Source organism: Carlito syrichta, unplaced genomic scaffold (assembly GCF_000164805.1).
Source record: "Carlito syrichta isolate Samal-C Ts95f unplaced genomic scaffold, Tarsius_syrichta-2.0.1 Scaffold315896, whole genome shotgun sequence".
NCBI lineage: Eukaryota > Metazoa > Chordata > Mammalia > Primates > Tarsiidae > Carlito > Carlito syrichta.
The window spans coordinates 164401-182137 of NW_007259992.1; the positions used below are offsets into that span (position 1 = coordinate 164401).

Below are 17737 nucleotides of genomic sequence, written 5' to 3' on the forward strand. Positions count from 1 at the left end.
TCTCGAACCCGCGAGCTCAGGCAATCCACTCACCTCAGCCTCCCAAAGCACGGGATTACAAGCTGAGCCACCGAGTCCGACTCTGAAGGAGTTTTAAGCCAGTAAACAAATAGCTGTATTGGAACATCCTCTCTACTCACCTGATCTAGTCCCCAATGACTTTCTTCTTTACTCGAAGATAAAGAAAATATTGAAAGGAAGACATTTTGATGACATTCAGGACATCAAGAGTGATATAATAACAGCTCTGAGGGCCATTCCAGAGAGTTCCAAAACTGCTTTGACGGGTATCTGTGCATAGCTTCCCAAAAGGAGTACTTCGAAGGTGACCATAGTGATACTCAGGAATGAGGTATGTAGGATGAGTTCATGAACTTAATTGTCACACCTCGTACAAAATGATTTTGCCTACAATGACAATGGAAAACTACACATTTAAAAACTGTGATTAGGCTGGGCTCAGTGGCTCAGCCTGTAATCCCAGCACTTTGGGAGGTCAAGACAAGTGGATTTGAGACCCACGTGGCAACTTGGTGAGACCTCATCTCTACAATAAATCAAAAATTAGCCGGGCATGGTAGTGCGTGCCTGTGGTTCTGGCTACTTGGAAGGCTGAGGCGGAAGGATCACTGGAGTCCAGCAGTTCGAGGCTGCGGTGGCTGGGAGTGCATTACTGCCCTCCAGTCTGGGCGACAGAGTGAGACTCCAAATAAATAAATAAATAAATAAATACTGTGAGAAGAATTCAAAGTGAATGAGTGATTATCTTTACATCTTTCTACATATTTTTAAATGTGAGGTAGTGCTATAACATGTAGCTCAAAGACTAGCTCAAGAATATAACCAAAAAAAAAATTTCAAAGTGCCTTGACTAAAGGTATTATTCATCACAATCAGATCTAAGTTCATAGTGACAACTGTGAAACTCACATGTTCCTGCACATAAACATGCAGGTCTACGTGTTACAATTCCAGTCACTTTACAGTAAACTTTCACGACAATCCTTTAGGATTAAAAATTAGATTCCTTCTGTGTTTGACTTTTGAGTTTATCATGATTTTTTAACTTAATTTAGCTATGTGCTTTGTTCTGGCTCTCATTTGAGTTCTAAAAAATTGTTGAGGTGGACTTCAAGAACTCACTTTAATGAGAATTAAAGTTGAGAAAACAGAATTAGAGGGAAGAATTAGGATACCATGGATTACACTGTGTATAGTTACACTATCATCCCTATTTCACAGAGAAAGATATATCAAGAAAAAAGTATGTGTATTGGGTGGTTAAAGACACATGGATAAATGGTCTGTTTTTTAAAAATAAGAGTCGCAAGTGGCGGTAAAAGTACCTGTTCATATGTACATCTTGATCTTCTTCATAACTCCAGCCTCCATATTTCTCATAAAGACTCATGCTCATTCCTGTTCCTCAAGAGTAGAGACAATGATTTGGAACAAAGCAGGCTTTCACAAACTGTTTTCAAACAAACCCTCATTTGTCTAACTGTCCTGACACTGCACAGCAATAAGTGTATGCACAAGAAAAATAAACTTTTTTTCCCCCCTGAAACACATCTCTCTCCTCAAATAAAGAGGGGGGTGACAAATTGTTATGGGCTTGTCAGGGAAGTCTAAAAACAGCTGGGCTTCAATTTCTGTCTCTTCCCTAAGTCACTCCTCTTTTGTTTAAATATATGCGATATATAGAAATATAATCTCATTTGATTATATTTCTTTTAAACTAAGAACAAAGAAGTGACTGAAGGTTATTCTACATGCAAAATAACCACTGGGTCTTTCATGGGTGAATTCTCAGATACAGAATAAGACTTTACACTGGATGAACTCCCTCCTTCCTTTCTTTTTCTTTCTTTCTTAATGAGTCAGTGTCTCACTCTGTCACTCAGGCTGGAGTGCAGTGGAATTCTCACAGCCATGGCAGCCTCAACCTGCTGGGCTTAGGCAATCCTTCTGTCTCAGGCTTCCAAGTAGCTGGAACCACAGGAGTGTACCACCACAACCAACTGTGATTTATTGTCAAGACAAGGTCTCACCAAGTTGCCCAGGCTGATCTTGAATCCTGGGGCTCAGGCAATAGTCTCACCTTTGCTTCCCAAAGTGCTGAATTACAGGCATGAGCCATGGTGCCTAGCTTGTACTGGGTCAATTTCTAACATGACTATTTAGATGACAAAATGATCTACAAGTTTCCTCACAGAGATGATGCTTATGATGTTTCTCTTCAGTATGGTCAAATGCTCAGTAACATGTTTCCCCTCACTACAGATTTTCTTCTGTGGTTATATTAAAAAAATTATTTCTCTAATTGGAATTCTTGGATATTGGCTGAAGTTTTTACAGTTGTAAAAGGTCTTCCCACATCTGTTATACTGGTAGGGTTTCTCCCAGTATGAATCCTTTGATGATGAGTGAGGGATGAGGTGCGGTTAAAAACCTTTCCACATTCGCTGCACTCATAGTGCTTCTCTCCAGTGTGGATGAGGGAGTGTCAGATGAGGTGTGCACTCTGGGAAAAGGTTTTCCCACACTGGATACATTCACAGGGCTTCTCTCCACTATGAATTCGCTGGTGAATAGTAAGGCCTGACCTGTGGATAAAGGCCTTTCCACACTCCACACACTCATAGGGCTTCTCCCCAGTGTGGATACTGAAGTGATAATTGAGTGCTGCCCTTCCTCTAAAAAGTTTCCCACATTCTTTGCATTCATAAGGTTTTTCTCCAGTGTGAGTTCTTTTATGCAAGACAAGAGTGAAGTGGTGAGTGAAGGCCTTTCCACATTCACTGCATTCATAAGGCTTCTCCCCAGTGTGAATTCGCTGGTGTTGCTTGAGGTATGACCTACTATTGAAGGTCTTCCCACATTCAACACATTCATAGGGCTTCTCTTCAGTATGAATTCGCTGGTGCCTAGTGAGGACTGACCTGTCAGTGAAGGTCTTTCCACACTCCATGCACTCATAGGGCTTCTCTCCAGTGTGGAGGCTGAAGTGGCGAAGAAGGGCTTTCCGAATGCTAAAGGCTTTTCCACATTCTTTGCACTCAAAAGGTTTTTCTCCAGTGTGGGTTCTTTTATGTAATACAAAAGTAGAGTATTCAGTGAAAGCCTTTCCACATACACTACACTCATAGGGCTTCTCTCCAGTGTGGATGACAGTGTCGAACAAGGTATGCACTCCGGGAAAAGGCTTTCCCACACTGGATGCATTCATGGGGCTTCTCTCCAGTGTGGATGCTTAAGTGTCGATTGAGGCCCGCCCTAGCTCTAAAAGCTTTCCCACATTCTTTGCATTCATAGGGTTTTTCTCCAGTGTGAGTCCTTTTATGCACGAGAATACTGAAGTGGTAAGTGAAGGCCTTTCCACATTCACTGCACTCATAGGCTTCTCCCCAGTGTGAATTCACTGGTGCTACTTGAGGTGTGACTTACTGTTGAAGGCCTTCCCACACTCAACACACTTATGGGGCTTCTCTTGAGTGTGGATGCTGAAGTGTCGTAGGAGAGCTTTCCGAAAATGCTAAAGGCTTTCCCACATTCTTTGCATTCAAAAGGTTTTTCTCCACTGTGGGTTCTTTTATGCAATACAAGAGTGGTGTAATTGGTGAAAGCCTTTCCACATTCACTGCACTCACAGGGTTTTTCCCTAGTGTGGATGATGGAGTGCTGAACAAGGTGTGCGTGCTGAGAAAAGGCTTTCCCACACCGGGTACATTCATAGGGCTTCTCTCCAGAGTGGATGCTGAAGTGTCGACTGAGGCCTGCCCTAGCTCCAAAAGTCTTCCTACATTCCTTGCATTCATAGGGTTTTTCTCCAGTGTGAGTCCTTTTATCCAAGACAAGAATGAAGCGGCGGGGGAAGGCCTTTCCACATTCACTACACTTATAAGGCTTCTCTCCAGTGTGGATGGTACAATGTCTAATGAAACTTGGCTTATCTCGAAAGACTTTGTCACATTCTTTGCACACAAAGGGTTTTTCTCCAGTGTGGATCTTGTTATGCAAGACAAAAGTAGAGCGTCGGGCAAAGGCCTTTCCACATTCACTGCACACAAAGGACTTCTCTCCAGTGTGGATAATGGAGTGTCGAATGAGGTGTGCATTCTGGAAAAAGGCTTTCCCACACTGGATACATTAATAGGGCTTCTCTCCAGTGTGGATGCTGAAGTGTTGATGGAGGCTTGCCCTAGCTCTAAAGGCTTTCCCACATTCTTTGCATTCATAGGGTTTTTCTCCAGTGTGAGTTCTTTTATGCAAGACAAGACTGTTGTCGTGGGCAAAGGCCTTTCCACATTCACTGCACTTATAAGGCTTTTCTCCCGTGTGAATCCGCTGGTGCCATTTAAGATATGACCCCCAGCTGAAGGCCTTTCCACATTCACTGCACTTATAAGGCTTTTCTCCCAAGTGAATCCGTTGGTGCTGTCTAAGGTGTGACCCATCACTGAAGGCCTTTCCGCATACACCGCATATAGAGCACACAAAAGGCTTCTCTCCTATGTGAGTCTGCTGGTGCTGTGTGAGCTATGACCTGCAGGTAAAGTCCTTCCCACACCATGTATTTATAGGACTTCTCGCCAGTATGGATGATGTGGTGATGAAGGAGATGTGTACTCTTGCTAAAGGCTTTCCCACATTCTGTGCATTCAAGGGTTCCATCTGAGTGTGAATGTGCTCATGTTGAACGAAGAGGCAATTTTTGTTAAACATTTTTCCACATTCCTCACATTTATAGGAATTTTTCCCCTCAAGAACTGAGAGATCTGTAACTGGTCCTTGTGATTCATATTTATAGAGAGTAACTTCTGACAAAACTTGCTCCTGTATAATCCTTGAACATACACTATTACCTGACCCCAAACCTTCATGTTCAGAACTAATTTTCTCAGTACATCTCTCCCTCTGTGCATCTATCTCTGGTATCAACAGGCCTTCCTTTTCACTTGGCACATCCTGATCCCTGGCCTGTTGGAACTGCAGATCATTTGAGGCTCCCTGTGTCAGCTGGTCCTGGAATGAGATTCCCTCAGGCAATACCAGATGAGAAGGGGTAGGTTCTGTAGCCTTGGGTTTTCTGCTGTGACCTGAAGGAAATAAAATACATGAAAGGCCTATTAAGGATGGCCACATAAAGAAACAAAATTACCATTTCAGTGAGAACAAGATTAAAAGAGTGGCTCTAATAAAGAACGACAAATATATGGACTTTGCAACAACCTGGATGGATTTGGAGTCGATCATACTCGGTGATTTAGCACAGAAACAACCATCAAAGTTCCACATGTTCTCACTCATAAGAGGAACTTGAACAATTATAATGCTATAAGAAAGCGATTGGCAGTAATGGGAAACTGTTGGTGGGGGTGGGGGGGTGGGATTGGCAGTTGAGGGAAACTGCTAGGGGAGGGAGGGGCATACCTCATTAACAGGGGTACCTGCATGATCAATGTTTGTATACCTAACTCTGAATTGTACCCCACATCTTTATAATAAAAATTAAAAAAAAAAATAGTGGCTCTACATCTGTTAAGTTTTGAAATTTCTAAAACCTAGGTCTGTCGTTTTTTTTTTTCTGGTCCTTAGACTATTCAAACTTTTAAAGGGAAACCCAAAGGAAGAAGCTGGGACAAGTGATAGAGTATCTGGAATGAGAACAGCATTTCATGAAAGGGCCATATATGCAAAGCAACCTCCAAAAGCTGAAGGAGATGATAAACCAAAGAACGAGACAAATAAATACAGTTTATCAATAAAGGAGAATTTATTGAGGACTTACAGACAGAAGTGTGGTCTTGGGTGGCTGTAAGACAGGCAGATCTCTGTGCTATTATCCCCTAGACCCAAGGTTTATATACCACAGGGAAAGAATATACGTACTGTGTAGAGTGACCTTATAGGAAAAGACAAGAATGCCATATATGTCAAACCGTCAGTAATTTCTGCGATAATGTCTGCGGTATTTTAACATAAGGGCATTTACAGAAAATATGTACTCTTACACAAGAAACCCTAGATAAACTGGATATCAACATAGCTGATTACCACATAAGGTAGAGTGACCTCATCCTTCACAAATAGAGACCTTCTACTCACAGTCATGACTGGGCAGGTTGGACAGAGTAATGACAACATTGTGTGGTGTGTTTACTCAAAGCAAGAATATGTCAAGGTAAGAGGTCAGGGAGGATTCTCAGAAGGGGGGCTTCATAAGCTTAGTCCTAATGGAGAGGTGAAGTTGCCATATTGGGAAAGTGGGAAAGACATGTCAGCCTTAAGAAATAGAATGTTAAAAAAAAAGAAGCAGAGTCTTCAGAGAATCTAGGAGCTACAGTGAAAGGACACAACCCTAACAGAAGATGAGGTTGGTGAGAACCCAGAGACAGGTGGGAGCAGATAGGAAGTTGATGTTTAAGATTCTGCCTTAGGAACAGTTGGTGATGGCTATGGCCACTCCAAGGACAGGGCTTACAAAACAGAAAGCAAACATGACTTGTGTGGCCATAATGAGTCTACTGTATCAGAAGAACAGATAGGTAAGAAAACTAACAAAACAAACCATACCTTGAAGAAAATTATATAACGTTACTTAAAGAGAGTAAAGATCTACATGAACGAAGAAATGAATAACAAAGTTATCTATTCTCCCAAAACTGACCTACAAACTCTACACAACTGTAAGAAATAGTGACCCAGGCCGGGCTCGGTGGCTCAGCCTGTAATCCTGTGCTTTGGGAGACTGAGGTGAGTGGATTGCCTGAGACCACGGGTTCGAGACCCACCTCGGCAACTTAGCAAGACCTCATCTCTACAATAAATAAAAAAATTAGCCAGGCATGGTAGCGCGCGCCTGTACTTTCAACTACTTGGAAGGCTGAGGTGGAAGGATCGCCGGAGCCCAGCAGGTCGAGGCTGCAGTGGCCAGGAGCGTGCTACTGCACTCCAGTCTGGGCAACAGGAGTGAGACTCCAACTCAAAAATAAAAAAAAAGAGTGACATGAAAAGACTAAAGACACAAGCTGATGGAGAAAATTATAACACTTCAAACTACAGTAAGATCTATATAGACCCAATAATCTATATAGACCCAATAATAAAAAACTGTCAGATCTATCCAATAAAACATATGAATTCACATATAATCCCAACAGGTTGTATCAATGGTGCCCATGTGAAGATACAAGAAGATGGCCATCTGCAAATCAGGAAGCAGATACCAGATACCAGATCGCCAGTATCTTATCTTGAGATTCCCAGTCTCTATAACTATAAGAAATAAATGTTTGCTGTTTAAGCCACCCAGGTTATGGCACTTTGTTATAGCAATCCAAACTAAATAAAACAGTACTATGAGTATGAGTAATGTCCTCATTTCTTTGGTCAGCTGTTTTTAATTTGTCCTCATTTCTTTGGTCAGCTGTTATTAATTTGTTCATGTTAAAAAATAAATGAACAAATTAATAAATGTATTAATCAGAGCCATCCATGAATCAATTATGATATTGCATCATAAGCCAAGGTTTACAATCAAAATCTGTACACCTGGGGTCCACTGAAAAGAAGTTACAGGCCACTTGAGTATTATGATTTATGACAATAAATATTATGGTTCCAGCAGAATTCAATATTAGCTTTTTGTGTGTGTGGCACTGAGGAAGCCACTCAAATCCCATGAGTCCCCATTTAATCTTGTAAAGCCTAGGGCTAAAAATAGGATCTATCTTTTAGGAGTGTAGAAGAGATGAAGTGAAACACTACAAATATTATGTTCAGCACAGGGCCAGGCACCAAGTAAGAAAAACTGCCTAAAAAATTAAAAAGTTATGATCTAGATGTTGTGCAGGAATTGGCCATGGTCAAGGGCAAGTTCTCTTCTAGGCAGGTAAGAATGGAAGCTAACACATATGAGACATTTAAGTGAATAAGGTCTGACAGCCTAGAGGAGTTGGTGCAGGAGACAGTGCTGATCAGAGGCACAAATGAGTCATGGGAAGACCAGGTATGAGTGGTTTGGCATCACCCGGGCAAAAGTTGCTAACTTATACTAGGAGTATGAGGATGGGCCTAAAGTAGGTAGTAGAAGAGATTAAAGACACAGGCATGTTGCAAAATGGGCGAAACTTGGAGATGTCTGGATGTAGGAATTGATGGATTGGAAGAGCTGTCTAAGGTTGTATATCTTCTAATTTGCTAGCATGGCATGACCATCCCTGATACAGGGGAGACGGAAGAAGTGGGCAACACCACAAGCTCCGTCTTAGACATTTTTAGATTCAAATGCCTTTTTAACATTTACTGGAGATGTGGGATGAAGGTCAAGGGTTGTAAAGGTTAGAAACAGACTGAGGGGCTGAGAAGACAGACTCACCAGATGGGTGTGCACCCCAAGGGACTACCAGATGGGAAACATCATGACTCTATATTGGTGCCAATCAACACACATGATGGCCCCAGTGCCCTCAGCTCCCCAATATGGGGCAGAAAAGGCAAAATGGCACCCTGAGGTTCTATAAACCAGGAAGAGCAAGAAGACATGGGATGTTCTTCAGGAGAATCTAGGTTCGTAAAATTTAAAATAAAAAAGATATAGGAGGCTGGGGGTGGTGACTCAGAGGAGTGCCTGAGCCCAAGGGTTGGAGACCAGCCCGGGCAACTTGGTGAGACCTCACCTCTACAATAAATCTAGAAAAATTAGCTGGGCATGGTTGCACACATCTCTAGTTCCAGCTACTTGGAAGGCTGAAGTGAAAGGATTGCCTGAGCCCAGCTGGCAGAAGCTGTGGTGGCCGTGAGTATGCCCCTTTCACTCCAGCCTGGGCGACAGAGTAAGACTCTGACTCAAAAAAAAAAGGAAAAAAGATATAGGGCCAGTAATCTCAGCACTTTGGGAGGCAGAGGCAAGAGAATTGCCTGAGCCCAGGGGTTCAAGACCAGTCAGGGCAATTCAGCAAAACTTTGTCTCTACAATAATTCAAAACATTAGCCAGGCACAGTGGTAAACACCTATAGTTTCAGCTACTAGTAAGGCTGAGATGGAAGGATCACTAGAGCCCAGCAAGTAGCAGGGGAGTATGGAGTAGCTGGGAGTGTGCCTCTGCATTCCAGCCTGGGAAACAGAGTGAGACTCCAACTCAAAACAAAAAAAAGACAAGGGAGAATGGATCACTTCTGAGCATCTGACTGACGTCCCAGGATGGGTGGATAAAGAAGGTAGAAAAGAGTGTACAAGAGAGTATATAGTTGACCTGTGAACAACATGAGGATAAGGGACATTGAACCCCCATGCAACAGAAAATTCACATATAACTTCTGACTCCCAAAAATTCACTAAAAGCCTACTGGTGACCTTCCAGACATGACAAAAGAACAATTAAAACATAATTTGTATGTTATGGTATTAAGGATATTATACTGTATTCTTACAATAAAGTAAGCTAGAGACCATAAAATATTAAGAAAATTATAGGGAAAAGAAAATATATTTACTATTTCATTAAGTGGAAGTTGGACTGGACACAATGGCTCATGCCTGTAATCCCAGCACGTAGGGAAGCCAAGGCGGGAAGATTGATTGCTTGCACCTAGGAGTTCAAGACCAGCCTGGGCAACATACTGAGATTTTGTCTCTTCCAAAAAAAAAAAATCAAAAAAATTAGCCAGGGGTGGTAGCACACACCTGTATTTCCAGCTACTAAGGAGGCTAAGGTAGAAGGATTGCTTAAGCCCAGGAGGTCAAGGCTGCGGGAAGCCTTTATCACTCCAGTCTGGGTAATAGAGTGAGACCCTGACTCAAAAAAAAACCACAGGAGAAGAAGAAAAAAAAGTGGAGTGGATCTTTATAAAGGCCATCTTCCTTGTTGTCTTCACATTGAATAGGCTGAGGAAGAAAGGTGTTTCAGGGATGATAGAGGAGAAAAAGGAGGAGGAATTGGAAGGAGAGGCAAGAGAGGTGGGCACATTCAGTGTAAGTTTTTGAAAATATATCGTAATTTGTCTGACGTTTTTGCTTTTTCCTTTACAAAATTTTTCTTTATGGTATCAATCATCCTTTCACCATTTCCTTTAGTTTCACTAAAGGCAATTAGGCAACTTTGACACCTTTGGTGTTGAACTCATTAAGTTCTGGGTGCCAAGGGCACTGTCCAATACCAAAAGACCTTTAAAGGCAGTCCCTTACTCTCAAGGCACTTCCTTAGTTCAGGGACAAAGCATCGATGGAACCAATCCAGAAAAAGGGCTCTCACTGTCTAGGCCTTCCCACTGTACGACTAAAGACAAGCAGCTGGTATTTCTGTTTTTACTTCAAAAATTGAGGGCTCCCAGCATGACAGATAATGACAGTCCTGATCAGAAACCCAGTTGCATTTGCACAAAACAGGAGCATTAGCCTGTCCCTTCTTGCCTTAAATCTTGATGCTTGCATCTCTTTCTTACTAATAGAAGTTCATTGTGTCATTTTTCTTCCAGAATAGATCACTTGCATCTACATTAAAAAACTATTCAGGCAGTTATGCTTTCAATGATTTTTTTTTTTTACAATGCCAAGACACTCATCTGCTGCCTCTTCGTTGGCAGAAGCTGCTTCTCCTGTTACCTTGATTTTTTTTTTTAGTTGGCGTCTAACTCTGTCGCCCAGGCTGGAGTGCAGTGGCACGCTTCCAGTCACCACAGCTTCGACCTGCTGGGCTCCAGTGATCCTTCCACCTCAGCCTTCCAAGCAGCCAGAACCACAAGTGTATGCTACCACACCTGGCTAATTTTTGATTTATTGTAGAGACAAGGTCTTGCCAAGTTGCCCGCATGGGTTTCGAACCCGCGGGCTCAGGCAATCCACTCACCTTGGCCTCCCAAAGTGCTGGGATTACAGGCTGAGCCACTGAGCCCAGCCTATCTTGACATTTTGAAGTCCAGTCTTTTTCTAAAATTATCAAACCACCTTTTGCTGGCATTAAATTCACCAGTTTTATATCCTTCATCTTATTTGTTTTGCCATCAATGATATCACTTTCCCTCAAATCCTGCAACCACATAAAAGTATTTTTCCATATGAGATTTTTTTAAAAAAAGTATTTCCAGGGCCAGGCATAGCAGCTCACACCTGTGATCCCAGCACTTTGGGAGGCCAAGGTGGGAGGATTGATTGAATACAGAAGTTCGAGACCAGCCTAGGCAACATTAACAAGATCTCCTCCCTTCAAAAAAAGAAAAAACTTAGCCAGGTATAGTGATGCATGACTGTATTCCCAGCTACTTGAGAGGCCTAAGTGGAAGGATCACCTGGGCCCAGGAAGTCAAGGCTCTGGTAAGCTGATTTCCTACCCCTGCACTCCAACAAGGTCATAGGACATGCGACATCTCCAGGGTCACAATGCTATATCGGGTCAAAGCTAGTTTGTAAGCTCAAGCAGTTAAAGCCAAGAGCCTGAACCTATGTAATATACCCTAAACCCCCGCCAGAAGCCATGTGGAGTAGATGAGCCTGAGGCTGGTGGAGGGTAGAGGAAGGACAGGTTAAAAGGTTTCATGCATCCCAAGTACCCAGAGAGACCACAACAAGAAGATTCTCACAAAATTCAGAGGCAGTGTTCACCTTTCCATCTGCAAGCCGCCATGACCCCCACCTTCCCAGCTACTGGCTCCTACCTGGACAGGAGTTGTGGGAGGTATCTTTCTTCACCATCCATAACTCCTCACTATGCTCCAACTGGTAGATCAGCTCTTGTTTGGACAAAGGACAGCCTACGAATGGAGAACATAACAGGATACAAGTGGAGTTAGAAGAAAGTAACCTCTCAAACCAGTCTATGACATTAAGATGGGAAAGACCTCAAAATGAAGTTCCTCCCAACCAAGCAAACAAAATACTGAACAGTAACCAGGAAACCAACTGCAAAAACACCATTGTTGGGTCCCAAAGGCTGTGTGGACAGCACCAATTCCCTTTGATTTCCATCCTTCCCTCCCTCCCTCCCATTCATTCATTCATTTTTTGAGTTGGAATCTCACTCTGTCACCTAGGCAGGAGTGCAGTGGCATGCTCATGGCCACCAGACTCAACCTGTTGGGCTCAGATGATCCTTCTGTCTCAACCTTCCAAGTAGCTGGAACCACAGATGTGCACCACCACACCCATTTAATTTTTAAAATTTATTTTAGAGACAAGGTCTCACCAAGTTGCCTAGGCTGGTCTCAAACCCCTGAGTTTAGGCAATCCTCTCAACTCTGCCTCCCAGAGGGGGGATTACAGGTGTGAGTCACTGCACCCAGTTTCATCTGGTTAATTTCACCACAAACTACCCAAGACTGTTTCAGAAAATGCTGAGTCCAAGTGTAATAATGACAATCATGAGGACAACGAAGATGATAATTAACAGTAAAAGTAGTGACAGCAATAGAGGTCATAATTGCAAACCTACACACAGTCAGATATTACCAGGCATTGCTCTGAATCATTTACCATCACAATAGCCTTGTGAAACAGATACTATATTGTCCCACTTTACCTGAGAAAACTGACAGAGAGGGGTTCAGTAACTTTCCTAGGAACACACAGTTCATAAGTAGCAGAGCTGAGAATAGACTCCAGAGGTTCTGGTCCTAGACCTAGGCCTCAGAAAAGTTACACTAAGAATGAAACACAAACACCCATGTGTGGAGCTAGCCCACTCAGACCAAGTACACTGTGGAGAAGAGATGAACATGAGCATGATTCAATCTTAAGGGAACAGGAGCCAGAGTGAAGGGTAGAGGTGGTAATTCCACACTAAAGCCTTCTACGAACCACTAAAAAATAAAAAATCAGGAAAGAGTCCCACACAGTGATTTATTTGGTCACAAATACATATTTGCAAAAACATCTAAATCAGTATTTCACAAAAGAAAGAATTTTTACCACCAAAAAATGTAAAGAACAGCATCTCAAGATGAAGGTGTATCTTTTAAACTGAACTAATTATAGGAAACTCACTGCAATGGCCCTATTACCCTTACACTCTTGGGATGGGCATGTCAGGAGAATTAAATGAGAAAACCGTCAACAGAGAAAAACATAAAAATGCAGAAAGCAGTAGTGACAAAGAATGAGACTCAGAGTCCAAGGACTGGAAGGCCACTTACTTCCAAACAATAGCTTAGGCACAAAAGGTTATCATGGAAAGACAGTGACAGCAGCAGACCCACAGAGGGAAGCCAGGACAAGACACCCAGAAACCCAGACATGATTGTGCTTCCTCACAGATACAATATTATGTTGTTGTTATTGTTGTTGGGGGTTTCCCTTTGCTGCCTAGGCTACAGTACAATGGCACAATCACAGCTCACTGCAGCCTTGATATCCTAAGCTCAGGTGATCCCACTGCCTCAGTCTCCTGAGTAGCTAAGACTATAGGGCACATACCACCCCACTCAGTTAATTTTTAAAAACTTTTTGTAGAGACAAGGTCTCACTATGTTTCCTAGGCTGGTCTCCAACTCCTGGGCTCAAGCAATCCTCTTACTAGCCTCCCAAAGTGGTAAGATTAAAGGTGTGAACCATGGTACACAGCCCTCCAATAAAATATTAATCCCTCAAAAGGCCCAGCTGGAAATCCTACCTTTGAGTTCTGCAAAACACACCCTTTCTTTCCAACACATCCCTCTCCTTTGGCTGTGACCAGTGGTGAACTAAGTTTCTTGACCAACCCTCTCCATGTGAGAAGCACAAGATGAGGAAGAAACAGGTGAGTTCAGAAAATAAGTGAAGCTGTGAGGAGTGGGAGCCTGGAGCCAGAGGCTGGGATAAAGGAGCCTTCACATGCCCCACGTGGTGGAGACAGGGGCCTTACCCAGAGAGAACAGAAGATGACAGATCTCCAGCATCACCTCCCAGTACAAGGTCCTCTGGGTCACATCCAGCTGCCCCCATTCCTCCTGGGTGAACATCACAGCCACATCTTCAAAGGTCACAGACATCTGGAAAGACAAACAGAGATAGGTGTGTTCCCCATGTAACTATGGAATAGAACTAGAGCCTGTTACTCCAGCACTGCAAAAGTCAATCGAGGGCCGAATTACCAAGCACCTCCAGAAGGGCAAGTTCTCTGCCAGCCTCAAGGGGAACGTGGACACTGCCTTGAATTATGGCGTGTCGAGGAGAGAGTAACTTCCTATGCAGGAAGCCACTGTCAATAGAAGTAAGGTGAGGAAATTCTGAGTGGGCTGAGAGGCACAGGCTGTAAGTACTCTATGATATCACAGGAATGGAAAAGAATAATAAAAACACCAGTAACAATAAAAGCAGCTGGACGTGGTGGCTCCCACCTGTAATCCCAGCATTTTGGGAGGTGGAGGTGAAAGGACTGCTTGAGCCCACGGGTTCGAGACCATCCTGGGCAATGTGGCAACACCTAGTCTCTACAATAAATTAAAAAATTAGCTGGGCATGGTGGCGCGTGCCTGTGGTTCCAGCTACTTGGAAGGCTGAAGTAGAAGGATCACCTGAACCCAGCAGGTCGAGGCTGCAGTGACCATGAGCATGCCACTGCACTCTAGCCTGGGCAAGAGTGAGGCTTGGACTCAAAATAAATAAATAAAAGCAGCTGAGTCTTATCGGTCCTCCCTGTGTACCTGACTCATGGTGAAGACTTTACATTCCATACTAAACGGATTCAAAGTCCCCACCTCAGAAGTCAGACTCGTGAAGTTTAAAACCAAACTCCTGAATTCCACACATACAAGCTGTGTGACCTTGGGGACCTCATTTCATTTTTCTCAGCCTCAATTGCCACATTAACACAACAAAGTTTTCCTGTTAACCAAGAATACTCAAACGATTTAAAGAAAAAATGTTTGTAAAGAAAATACTGGGGGCTACTGCCTTTCTAGACTTTGGTGTGGTCATGTGCTCTTTGAGCTATGGCCATTGTCATGTTTCCTGGTTTTGGTCCCCTTCCTTATTTTGGGGAGGTCAATCTCCTCTTTCTCTCTAATTTACTTTCTAAATAAACTGCATTTTCCAATCTAAAAAGAAAAACAAAAAAGAAACACTGGGGCAAAGGTCCAGCTCCCAGAAGTCAGCACCATCATCATCTCCATGTCACACTCAGAAACTCAGAGAGCTGTGCCCATAGGAGCTCTACCAGTTCACTGAAGTCACAGTTCCAATCAGCAAAAGCAAGATTTCTACTCAGGCCCTCTGGTCTATGTGCTAATCATGTAACCTGGCACTCCTCCATTAGCAGTTAATAAGGATGTGAAATACTTCTAATCAATATGTCCACTTCAGCAAACTTGAAAATATTTCTATGGACAGGTGTAGAGACGTGTAGTCATCACCCACCTCACAGAAGAGTCACTTGAAGTGATGGCACCTGCCTCAGAAGCGGCAGGGCCTGGACACTGTCTTAGACACTCCTTCTGTGCCTCATGGATGTCCAGGGAAAGCCCAACAGAAGCTATCACTTCTTTTTTACTAGAGTCTTGCCAGCCCAGATCCCTGAGGCCAGGATACATCAGGAATAGGAAACAAGAGTCAGAGAGGACATGGAAGGCCACAGCCATGAGAACATGGGCCCTTGACGGCCATGTCCATCCTGGCTGAGTAGGAAGGAACATTCAGAACACACAATCAGAACATGTGTCAGCAGGTACAGAAGGAAACCACTTAGAAAACAAAAAGAGGGCCTGGGGCAGTGGCTCAAGCCGGTAACCCCAGCACTTTGGGAGGCTGAAGTTAGAGGGCTGCCCGAGCTCAGGGGTTCAACACCAGTCTGAGCAACTTGGCAAGACTTAGTCTCCACACAGAAAATATAAGCTGGGCATGGTGGTACATGCTTGTAGTTCCAGCTACTTGGAAGGCTGAGACGGAAGGATTGCCTGAGCCCAGTAGGTCAAGGCTGTGGTGGCCATGAGCATGCCACTGCACTCCAGCCTGGGTGAGAGAGTTAGATGCCAACTCAAAAAAAAAAAGAAAAAAGAAAACAAACAAAAACCACACCGGTCCCCTGGGGACTTCTATGCCACATTCTTGTCCACACAGGTCCACTGCCTGAAATGCCAAGTCCCTGCATGCTTAAAATCACCTGCCGGAAGGCCTCCTACTCCATGGTGGTAGAGAAAACAGTAAAAACACAGACTATTATGGGCAACATACAACTGGTTCACTGGTTCTTAGTTCTGATTCTTTTTTTTTGAGTTGAAGTCTCACCTCTGTCGCCCAGACTGGAGTGCAGTGGCCGTTCCCGGCCACCGCAGCCTCGACCTGCTGGGCTCCGGCGATCCTTCTGCCTCAGCCTTCCAAGTAGCTGGAACTACAGGTGCGCACTACCACACCCGGCTAATTTTTCATTTATTATAGAGATGGGGGTCTCGCCAAGTTGCCCAGGTTGGTCTCGAACCCGCGGACTCAAGCAATCCACTCACCTCAGTCTCCCAAGGTGTGGGATTACAGGCTGAGCCACCGAGCCCGGCTAGTTCCGATTCTTAAGACCCACAGTAATCTCGGGCAGGTAACTGAACCTATGTGAGGCCGTTTCTGTTGTGAAAAGCAGTGCTGACAACAGAAATTAAATACAAGGAGATGATTCAGTGAGGTGAAACATAATGGTTGCATATCAGCCCACAGCAAGGTCTCAGTGAAGGATAGCTCCAAGTGCTTTATTTTTGTTTTTATTTATTTATTTATTTTTGAGTGGAGTGCTGTGACGCGATCAAGTTTCACTGCGCTCTTGACCTACTGGGCTCAGGCAATCCTACCACCTCAGCTTTCCAAGTAGCTGGAACTACAGACCCGCCATACAATGACAGCTACTTTTTATTTTTTTGGTAGACACTAGGACTTACTGTGTTGCCTAGACTGCTCTCGAACTCTCGGCCTCAAGCGATCCTCCGATCTCTGCCACTAACAGGGCAGGGATTAGGGTGAGCCACTGATTCTGCTCTAAAAAGTTCTCTTTATCTCTTTTCTCTTTATTCCCATAACATCCTGGTCAAACTCAATACAGCAAGTTTCTTTCATCGTGGCAGATTTCCACTATTTCCACGTGACAAAATGCCAGTTCCTGGGAAAGAGTCACTTCAGCCTGAGTACGGACTCTCCAAGTAGGCGGTATCTGAGCAGAGGCTAGAGCCTGAGACGGACGCCTGTGCTCCAGACAAAGGTTAGAGCAGAGACGTGCGCTGGGGAGTGGAAGAGATTAACTGCGTGCTCAGGTGCGCGCGCCCGCAGAGCCCTGGACCTGGGAACGACCGGCAGCGACCTGGCGGAGGCGGCGGGCGAGAGAGGCAGGGGCGGGGCCTCGCGGGCCACGGGCGAGGCTGGGTTTACGCACAGCGAGAACGAGCCCCCCGGCGACAGCGCTTCTCGTCGCCACCGCGCCACCCGCGCCCGGACGAGGCCCTCGACCGGCCACGGCCTCGCCTCAGGAGCAGACGACGACCGAGAGATTCCCGGCGGCCTTCTTGGCCTCCTGCCTGGCCCCGAGGCCTCTCGGAACCAGAGCGACGCAGCAGGCCAGGAACTCGGCCCACTCACCCGCGCAGGGGTCATCAGCGCTGTCGCCATCCGGGGACCCTGAGGCCCGAGCGGGGGATCCCGCGGGCCCGGCCGACCCCCAGCCCTTCCGCTTCTCTGTCCCGGACGGGCCGACTTCGGTTCGCCAAGCCTGTTTCCCCCGGGTCACAGAGTTCAGGGCACAGCGTAGGGGTTGCGGAGACCAGGCGTTTGAGGAGGCGGAAACACGTTAAAAGG

The 17737-nt window shown here is 44.6% G+C and overlaps 2 protein-coding genes across 2 annotated transcripts; both read right to left on the reverse strand.

Annotated features, from left to right (window-relative positions):
* Positions 1-2311: 2311 nt before the first annotated feature.
* On the reverse strand, positions 2312-3229 carry LOC103276071 (zinc finger protein 543-like). Its single transcript, XM_008073491.2, is given in 1 exon segment — positions 2312-3229. A coding segment is annotated over 1 exon segment (918 nt).
* A 1086-nt stretch (positions 3230-4315) lies between these two features.
* LOC103276072 (zinc finger protein 543-like) lies at positions 4316-17536 on the reverse strand. Its single transcript, XM_021706685.1, has 4 exons — positions 17129-17536; positions 13836-13962; positions 11656-11751; positions 4316-5099 (listed from the first exon to the last, which is right to left on the reverse strand). The coding sequence occupies exons 1-4, from the start codon at positions 17534-17536 to the stop codon at positions 4540-4542; spliced, it is 1191 nt and encodes a 396-aa protein (XP_021562360.1). The 3' UTR covers positions 4316-4539.
* Between the last annotated feature and the right edge of the window lie 201 nt (positions 17537-17737).

Coding starts and splice junctions, on each gene's coding strand:
- LOC103276072 (XM_021706685.1), bottom strand. CDS start 17,536: ATGACCCCTGCGCGGGTGAGTGGGCCGAGTTCCTGGCCTGCTGCGTCG. Junction 13,963..17,128: donor CCTTTGTCTGGAGCACAGGC/GTCCGTCTCAGG, acceptor TTGTCTTTCCAG/ATGTCTGTGACCTTTGAAGA. Junction 11,752..13,835: donor TCATCTTCTGTTCTCTCTGG/GTAAGGCCCCTG, acceptor CTCCATTCGTAG/GCTGTCCTTTGTCCAAACAA.